Source organism: Dermochelys coriacea, chromosome 7 (assembly GCF_009764565.3).
Source record: "Dermochelys coriacea isolate rDerCor1 chromosome 7, rDerCor1.pri.v4, whole genome shotgun sequence".
Classification (NCBI taxonomy): domain Eukaryota; kingdom Metazoa; phylum Chordata; order Testudines; family Dermochelyidae; genus Dermochelys; species Dermochelys coriacea.
This window is the reverse complement of record NC_050074.1, coordinates 77,876,148-77,886,470: the sequence shown is the minus strand read 5'-3', so window position 1 is coordinate 77,886,470 and position 10,323 is coordinate 77,876,148. Positions and strand designations below refer to the sequence as shown.

The following is a 10,323-nucleotide window of genomic DNA, read 5'->3' as shown; positions in this document are numbered from 1 at the left end:
CCTCTGTGTGACCCCATAGCACCCATCCCCTGTGTGATTCCGCCCCCCCCGTGTGACCTCCCATAACACCCATCCTCTGTGGGACCCCCCACATCACCATCCCCTCTGTGACTCCCCCATAGCCACAGCACCCATCCCCTCTGTGACCCCCCCACCGCCACAGCACCCACCCCTTCGTGTGACGCCCACACAGCTCCCATCCCCTGCATGACTCCCCCACCACCACAGCTCTCATCCCCTGCATCACCCCCCCACCGCCACAGCAGCCATCCTCTGCGTGACATCCCCACAGCTCTCATCCCCTGTATGGCAGCTGTGGGGGGGGGTCACGCAGGGGATGGGTGCTGTGGCGGTGGGGGGGTTAGCAGGGGATGGGAGCTGTGGGGGGGTCACGCAGGTTATGGGTGCTGTGGGGGCAGGTCATGCAGGGAATGGGTGCGGTTGGGGGGTGATGCACACCCATCCCCTGTGACACCCCCACTCCCACAGCACCCATCCCTTGTGACACCCTCCACCCCATAGCACCTGTCCCATATGAGCCCCACACAGCATCCATCCCCGTGTGACCCCCTCTGCCCCCACATCACCTATCCCCTGTGTGACACCCCCCGCAGCACTCATCCCATGTGACTGCCATAACAGCCATCAGCCAACAGTGTGATCCTCCCCATTGCATCTATCCCCAGGGTGACCCCCCCCAGCCCCAAAGCACACATCCCCGGGTGATCCCCCTGCCCCCACAGCAACCAACCCCTGTGTGACCCTCCCCCCACTCCCATAGCACCCATCCTCTGTGTGACACCCCCCCCGTCCCATAGCACCAATCCTGGGAGTATGACCTCCATCCACCCCCATAGCACCCATCCAGGAATGTGTGACCCCCACCCACTCCCATATCACCTCATCCGCAAGAGTGTGACACCCCCACCCACCCTATAGCTCCCATTCAGGAATGTGTGACTGCCCCCTCACACACCCATAGCACCCCATCCTGGAGTGTGTGACAACTCCCACACTTCATCCACTAGTATGTGACACACCCCTTCACCCCCACCAGAACACTTTCCCTGTTGCTGGAGTCTTTCCCTGTAGCAGGGAAGGGCTCTGGCAGCTCCCTGCAATGGGAAAGTCTCCAGCAGCTGGGAGACAGTGAGACTCTGCACCGCTAAAAACAACAGTATAGACATGGGAGGCACTGCTTGGGCATGCAGCCAGCCACGGTGGGGTCATATCCACAGGGTTCAGTGAGCCTTTACTAGCCTAAATGGTGTCTCACGGTCTATCTACGCTGCTTCTTATACCTGTGCTAGTTGGGGGGGGAAGAGGTTCTACACACCACTGAAAGAAGGTTGCAGTGTAGACATAGCTTCTATGACTCAGTTTGCCCTCTGTAAAATAAGGGTAATACTACTTCCCCAAATAGGAAAGATTGTGAGGATAAATTCATTAATATTTTGTGTGATGCTAAAATACAATGGGTATGGTCTCAATCCAACAAACCACTTTAAGCATTCGTTGACTCATTGACCCAGCATTTACTATTCCATAGTACAATAAAAAATCAAGTAAATATCAAATAGCTTTGGAAGCAATTGGCACAGTCTCAGAAGCAAACTACTTACAAATTTATACAAGCAAAGTAAATTTTAAAACAGAATCCAACGAGAGACTGCTGAATTGGAATTAATTTGCAAACTGGATACAATTAACTTAGACTTAAATAAAGACTGGGAGTTTATGGGTCATTACACAAAGTAAAACTGTTTCCCCATGTTTATTCCCCCCCACACACACACACATACACACACACACACTGTTCCTCAGATGTTCTTGTCAACTGCTGGAAATGGCCCACCTTGATTATCACTACAAAAAGTGTTCCCCCCCCCTGCTCTCCTGTTGGTAATAGCTTACCTTACCTGATCACTCTTGTTACAGTGTGTATGGTAACACCCATTGTTTCATGTTCTCTGTGGATATAAATCTCCCCACTGTATTTTCCACTGAATGCATCCGATGAAGTGAGCTGTAGCTCACGAAAGCTTATGCTCAAATAAATTTGTTAGTCTCTAAGGTAAAAGTACTCCTTTTCTTTTAACATGTGTGCAACTTCAGGCACATGAGCAATACATTGACTCCAAGGGGCCTCCTCACGTATTTAAAGTTACATATATGTGTAAGTGCTTTGGTTGGTTGGGGCCCAAATGTTCAGTAGAATCTCCGAGTTACGAACACCAGAGTTACGAACTGACCAGTCAACCGCACACCTCATTTGGAAGCGGAAGTACGCAATCAGGCAGCAGCAGAGACCAAAAAAAAAAAAAAAAAAAGCAAGTACAGTACAATACTGTGTTAAACGTAAATTACTGAAAAAATAAAGAGAAAGTTTAAAAAAGATTTGACAAGGTAAAGAAACTGTTTCTGGACTTCTTTCATTTAAAATTAAGATGGTTAAAAGCAGCATTTTTCTTCTGCATAGTAAAGTTTCAAAGCTGTATTAAGTCAGTGAAAGAACAACCAACATTTTGTTCAAAGGCATAAACATTTCAGAGTTACAAACCTCCATTCCCAAGGTGTTCGTAACTCTGAGGTTCTACTGTACTTTTTTAAAGAAATGAGTTGGAAAACCCCAATACCAAATTAACTTCCATCTTGGGTAATTAGTCTCTCTACTAAAGATTCCCCTGTAATTTCAACTGGACATATTCTTTTATTAACTTCCTGTCCTAAATTGTTCTATGTTGTTTTAAAAGCTGGTTAAGATCATATGGAGAAGGTGGCAAAAATCCATAGAGTTTCACAACAAAGACATGAAAGAGATAAAATATAACGCCTCTTATAGAAGTGGTGTACCTATTCAAGGGCAAAAGGGAAGGGACAATGGAATCAGTGAATTTATATCTTTTCCCACAGACTTTATATTTTCTTAAGATATAATAATAGTTTCTTATCTTTCCTTTGTATAGCACTGCATTGCTATCTCCTTTGGTTTGCAGGCAAAATGAAACAATAATGTTAACTGAAAAGCCTAGTTTTGACTATTTAAATATACTTTTAAGATACTTTTTTTCAAAGCAGAAATGTCTAACGTTCAGCACGAAGCATAATTATTATAGCATGTTCAAGGGTGTCACAAATAATGACAGTCCTTTCCCTAAAGAGTTTAAAATCTAAAAGATAGACATATAGAAGATGGGATATTCAGACCAAGGGGTAAAGGTTTTTTTATGTAATATTTTAAATACATATTTTTAAAACTATATTTATAACACTTTTAACATTGTTTATCTATTTGTGATTATAATACTACTTGTTTTACAGTTTGGGACACTAGTTCATTCTTCTGTATAGTATCAAATATAAGCTGCTTGTCTTCACTTTCAAGGCCCTTCAGAGTCAATCCACACTCTACCTACCTACCTACCGCACTCATCTCTCATTCACTCTCTGGTTGTTGATGCTCACCTCTGATAAGCCTTCTCTGCCCACATGTTAAATCTTCACTCAAATACCTTTGTGCTTTCTCAGCTGTTGCCCTTCCAACTTGGGATGCTCTCCCTGTAAATATCACAAAGCTACCTCATTGTTTTCCTTCAGTCCCTCCTTACGTGAGAATGGTTAGACTGCTGGTATCAATGCCTGTCACCACTACTGTCTCATTGTTTCCTTGTACTGTCCTGTCTGTCTGTATCTATCTGTTGTCCCTTGTCTCATGCTTAGACTGTAAGCTCCTTGGGGTAGGAGCTGTCTTTTTGTTCTGTATTTGTAGAGCTCCCAGCACAATGAGTCTCCGACTAGGGCTCCTAGGTGCTACAGTAATACAAATAATAACAGCAGCAGCAGCACTCACCTGGGATGTAGGAGATCTAACTTCAAATCCCTGTTGCAATGACTATTCAAATATTTATACAAAGTAGAACAGTTTCAACAGGAGAGATTGAGAGACCCACCCCTGAATATCCCATAGCTCAGTGATTAGAGCACTCTTCTGATCCTCATCCAGCAGAGAGGGAATTGAACCTGAGTCTTCTATATCCACACACTCCTAGCATTGATAGGTACATACTTGGTCTTAACTCCTTTTGAGAAATGGTGCTTAGGCCACTGTCACATTCTGGGATGCAATCTACACCACTGAGGGGTTGTATCACCACCTGCCCTGTAAACCTGGGTACCTTAAATGCTCTGCTGCTGCGGCTCAATGCCTGGACACCAACAGCCAGCAGACAAGCATGCATGGAGTGTCTGTGAGTTAAGCAGCTCTGGCTCAGCACTCTGATTCCAGCAGCCTGCTTGTCATACCCCTGCCACACTCAGCTATCTACCGGCCTTGGTTACTACCAGCCAAGTGACTCCAACACTGTCCCAGTCCCGAATTTTCCCCAAACCGTGTGGTCTGCAATGTCCAGCCCCTTCCAGGACCATTCACAGGAATAATGATGTTTGTTTGCTCCTTTAAAGAGTCAATACCTAGCAGCTTGCCACATTAACTGGAGTTAACAATCACTTCAATTCAAATACAGCACTGGTTGGTTTAGACTAAAATAAAACAAGTTTACTAACATAGATTAAGAAATGCCAAGTAAAAAAAAAGGTTGGAGATAGTTACAAGATAATAACAGTGAAAAACACTCGTCTAAAACTTAATCTAGTCTTTGGTACAGCCTTTATTTAAGAAGGTTTCTCTCACCAACACTTTTAGGTCAACACTGTCTGTCAGTCAGTCAAGACCTTCCCCAAAAGTATAGGGAGCTAGTTCCCCTTTGTCTTCCTAGGTGAAAGATAACTCAGGGTTCTTTGCCCCCCTCTTTTATAGCCCAGTGAAGGTTACCCCCCACCCCAAAATGAAGTTCATTCAAGCTGTGAGGAAGGAGACATGGAGTCTGGTGATAAAACAAGTTCCATGCTGGTTTCTTCCCCTGCTGGTGTTTGCTAATATGCAAATTGATTTGTTCCTTCCTCTCCAATGCAAATGAATGGCCTCTTGGTTGCTAATTTATTCTGATGATACCTGGCTGGAGGCATTGGCTTGTCCGTTGCCTGGGAGAAACCTGTTTACCCAATCCCCAGACTTGTCTGGTAAACACATTTGTGTTTTACATTTCCTACATATTTGTATGGTCCCTTGGGTGTTTACCATGCACACACCTCACAAGAGTATTAATGATGAGTGCATTATTAATTTTCCAATGATACCTTACAAGACACAGAGATATAGTTTATGACATTAATGAATTGGGGTAACTGAACTGGTCAAGCTAGATGAAACTCACTACCAGGTACCAATGAGCCCCTGGCCTTCTTGCACTGGGATGTTGTTAGGGTCACAGTCACATACACTTTTCTTGAAATTACCTACCGGCTAGCCTAAAAGGCTCTCTGCTAAGTTTGCTGGCTTTTGTGGATCTCATTTTTAGGTGCCTAACTCCCCTAGCATTGTATAGAAAGCCTGGACGCCTAATTTGGGACAGTGGATTCCATTAGGTGGCAGGGTGCCTAACAGTAGGCATTGCAATGATGAGCCTAAGTCCCCTTGTATATTTAATACCTTGGGTGAAATCCTGACCCCACAGGAGTTTTCCAATTGACTTCACTGGGGCCAAGATTTCACCTCTTGTTGCGAATATTCCCAGAGACATATAGTCAACCCTTGTTAAATTATTATTCAGTGCCACCAATGTACTTAGTTCTGCACAGGACACAGAAAAGGCAACTCCTGTCCAGAGAAGCTTACGGCCTTATTTAACGCTTAACATTGTTCTTGTTTTCTCCTGTATCAAATTTGTGAATCTTGACAGTGCATTCCTTTATAAAGGTTTTCTGGGAAATTCACTTAGAACTATTTTTATACAACTCTTGACTATCTAGCATGTAGATCTTCTGAGACACCTGTCAGCTAAGGATATCCACATTTCTTTATTTTGTGCATCAGGTCTCCAGGTTTAGACTCTTAAAATCAATTATACTTAGTGATGACAGAACCCTAAGAACTCTTGGTTCATGTTGATGGCACACTGCAGTACTACATGCACATTTACTTTACTCCTATAATTTATTACATGGTCAGGGATTAATATGAACTATTGATACTAAATAAATTCAGTGTTGGCAGGAAAAAGCACAGGTCCCAGGAGATGGATTACATGTTCTTAATGGTCTTTTCCATCTAATGTCTAAAAATTCTATTAACTTAAATTCAATCCTTGGAATTAACTATTTAAATCTTTTGGCTGAGATCAAGAATAGTATACATTTATTATTTGCTTCTATCTTCTTGAGGGACTACTCCTTGTAAGAATAAGATGATGAAATCACTGATACAACTCATGTTTTTCTTCTTTCACTTCTATGAACTATGTTATTTTAATACTTGGCAGTTTGTGATTCACTGAAATTAACACACTACATAGATAGAGCACTGGACTAGGGCTGAGTTCTCTCCCCAGCTCTGCCACTGGCCTGCGGGGTGATGTTGAACAACTCATGTCACCTATCTATGCCTCAGTTTCCCCATCTGTAAAATGGGCATAATGATACAGACATCCTATGTAAATAACTTTGAGATCTACTGGTGAAAAGCACTATAACAGCTAGGTAATAAAAATTATATTTATTATTAATTATTATTATTATTAATTAGGAATCCCCAAATATCCCTATTGATATTAATGGAAGCTTTGCCTGAGTAAGTTCTGAGTGAAAATTAAGGGGAAGATTCTGGGTTGCACTTTTTGAAGACGTGGCACAGAAGATACAGCCAAGGATTGGGTGTACAGGATTGGAGTGGAGGGGAAAACTCTCTCTCTAAGTAATTTGGGATTTTGTCCACTTTGTATAGTATGTTGGGATGGTCATATCCTTGAAATTGTGTGTGATTTGAATTGGCTCTCTCTAGAACAGGGGTCGGCAACCTGCGGCACGCGTGCCAAAGGCAGCACGTGAGCTGATTTTTAGTGGCACGCTGCTGTGAGCCTGGGTGAACGGAACCCCAGGCCAGCAGCGGGCTGAGCGGGGCCGGCAGCCAGGACCCCGGCTGGCAGGAGCCGATGGATGGAACCCCAGAGTTGTAGCGGGTTGAGTGTCCGCAGCTGATCTGGAGTTCTGTCCACCAGCCCCACTCAGCCGGCTGACGGTCTGGACTTCTGGCCGCCAGCCCCTTGCCAGCTGGGGTCTCAGCTGCCAGCCCCACTCAGCCTGCTGCCGGTCTGAGTGAATGGAATCACAGGCCAGCAGCGGCGAGTGGGGCCGGTGGCCAGGACCCCGACTGGCAGGAGCTGGCAGAACCCCAGACCGGCAGCGGGTGAGTAACTGCTAGTCTGGGGTACTGTCCGCCACCCACCTCAGCCTACTGCCATTCTGGAGTTCCGGTCGCTATCCCCTTGCCAGCCAGGGTCCCGGCTATCGGCCCCACTCACCTTGCTGCTGGTCCTGGGTTCCAGCCACCTGGGGTCCAGGCCTCTGGCCCTGGTCAGCCCTCCTGCTGGCTTGAGGTACCGGCAGCAAGCCCAGGGCTCTGCTCCTGGCCTGGGCCCAGCGCTCTGCAGCCTTTATAAAAAATTACACTACAATTAGCTTAAAAACTTGAAAACTTAAAAACTTTGTATATTACAGTAATCGTTAAAAATGTATAATGTTAATAAATACATAGGTTTGATTAAACAAAGTAGTTGTACTTATGTGCCTGTGCTTAATTTGTGTTTTCGATGATTTACCTTCTAAAAAAATTTCGCATGGCTCGCACTCCCAGAAAGGGCATCTCGCACCCCCAGGGGATGCGTGTACCCCACGTTAAGAACCACTGCACTAAACTGATAAAATCTGCATTTTAATTTAATTTTAAATGAAGCTACTTAAGCATTTTAAAAACCTTGTTTACTTTACATACAACAATAGTTTAGTTATATAATATAGACATAGAGAGAGACCTTCTTAAAACGTTAAAATGTATTACCGGCATGCGAAACCTTAAATTAGAGTGAATAAATGAAGACTCGGCACACCACTTCTGAAAGGTTGCCGAACCCTGCTCTAGAAGGTCAGACATAGCTTTGTTCATGTTGTAAAAAACAGTGACAACCTGGAGTTTGTGTTTCTTTTTCTTAAAAATAACAATGCATTGACTCTCTGAAGCTTATAGAAAAGAAGGGAAATATAAAACTGGACCACTTTACTGAGGGGAAATAATTGTCACTGGATAGAATGGCATATTATGATGTACATTAAAAAGGAGGAGTCAGGGAGTATGATTAATTGCTCTATTAATACTCTTAAGTATGATGATACAAGATCTGTTATGAAAAGCCACATAGCACTGATGTAGTGCTGCTGTCACAGAGGGAAGATTAGTTATTGAGGGAATGAAACCTGCTGTGTTGTGCAAGTTTCTAATCCTGATACAGGTTTTCCTGAAACCTAACCCACAGGGCACGGATTTAACCAATTTGTTGTCATGAGTGGACAGTGAAAGGGATCTGTACATCAGATGTGGTTGTAACAAGAAGAATTTCATTAAGAATTTCCACCTGTTTTTCATCCTGAGTTTACATATCTATGATTATTAACATGATTTATGATGCTTAACCAAAGGTGAATGGAAAAGTTTTTGGAAGTAAAAATCTTCTTAAGGACTCTATCAATAGTAGGTTGTGTGTGGATATACTTGAAGTGACAAATACATTTACATTTTATAATAAAACTTGTGAAAATCAGTCCCTCAGTTTTTTAGTGCCAAGAATGTTTAAGTTGGATCTGTCAAATTTGTTTCCACCTCTGTGGAACCTGCAAATCCTGCATTTACAAAAGTCAGTCTGGTAATTATATAGTAAATGGCTCCATATATATATATATATATGTACTTAAATTCTCATTTGCGTGCACAAATGTGGATTTTGTTAACATAAGGGGTCCATGCAACAATTATAAAAGAACATCTTAGCTGCCTGCTTTTGAGAATCTATCCATTTATATCTACATATATATTTTAATACTGACTTACTATCTTTAATTAAAAATAAAAGAGCCTATGACGCTCACCATTAAAACTGCAGATTGAACTCCAGTCTTCTGCTCAATAGGAGTTTTGCTTGAAGAAGAATCCAGTGTTGGGCCCTTAATTTAAATAAGAAAAATGGAATTACTTAACCTTAAAGAGCTTGAACCTCCATTTCTTGCACATTGAAAATGTTCACTGAAGCCAATGAGCATTTTTTTGCAAAAGGAATGGAGGATCAGGCCCCAAATCTACTCTACCAAATTATCATAAGGAATATGGAGAATGTTATATTGCATCCAAAAGTCACATTTAATGTCACATATTTTCTTTACACATTATTTCATGCAGCATTTGTAATTCTGAATGATGTCTTTATGTGGTTGGATTAATATACACAGTAAAAGAGGAAGCAATTGCAGCTATACTACTGTCAGCTATGGAGCATTGTACAAATTGTAAGAATTCACAGTGTGCGCGCTACACGGAGTCAAACCAGTTCTGTAAAATACTATGAATAATTCTGCAAAACACCACGGGATCCACCTCCCTGAACCCCATTCAAACAGATTTCTGATTTTTTTTTGGACAGTGATTGGTATTCATATGTCAGGGAAGGTCAGAGTTTCTGAGCAGCAAGAAGCAGTTATACACATGTTGATTCTCAAACTATAAATCACAAGCTTAGTGGGTAATGGACAGTTTCCAGTTTGTTGTGACCCAACTATGGCCCATGTTTTGTATTGAGCATTTTTGCACATTATAGAACATATAATGACAACCTTCAAAAAATGGCAAACTGCTCAAACATAATGGCAAGCATTGAAACAGCTGCAAGAATCCCAGGAAGTCTAGCCAGCATGTGGGGCATGGCAAAGAAATAATTTTATCATACAAGGTCTCTGAACACATCAGTGAACTTTGCAAAATAAGTTAGTTTTCCTTCTTCCTCCTATTACTGTATAGTGAATTGTTCTCCCACAAAACACTTATAATGGTAGTGGATCCTACAGGCAATGTGATACAGACCTGACAGAAAAAGTACTTTAGTCCATCTTATAGTTTATTAATTAAACTATAGGTAAACTATAGTAAACTAAGGTAAAAAAGAATAAAACAAGGGAGTAAAGAAAAGGGGAACATAAACCTTCTCTATACTCTTCTACATCCTAATGCACAAATAGCTTAGGCTATACGTTTTCTCCCACTTGTAAATTTTCACCAAATCCCAGGTCAGACAAATAGCTGTGACCAGACCCTCAGTTGGAGTAAATTGAAAACACTGATTTGTGTCGTCAGACTCCACCGGTGTGGTGCTCTGCTCTGTTCATTGA

General features: G+C 42.4%; 1 protein-coding gene across 1 annotated transcript in view; it reads right to left on the bottom strand.

Moving 5' to 3' along the window:
- CABCOCO1 (ciliary associated calcium binding coiled-coil 1) overlaps positions 1-9,102 on the bottom strand; it is an 82,493-nt gene extending 73,391 nt beyond the window's left edge. Inside the window, exon 1 of the mRNA XM_038411821.2 lies at positions 9,034-9,102. Within this exon, the coding sequence (XP_038267749.2) occupies positions 9,034-9,036 (3 nt within the window). The 5' untranslated portion in view covers positions 9,037-9,102. The remainder of the gene's footprint in view (positions 1-9,033) is intronic.
- Between the last annotated feature and the right edge of the window lie 1,221 nt (positions 9,103-10,323).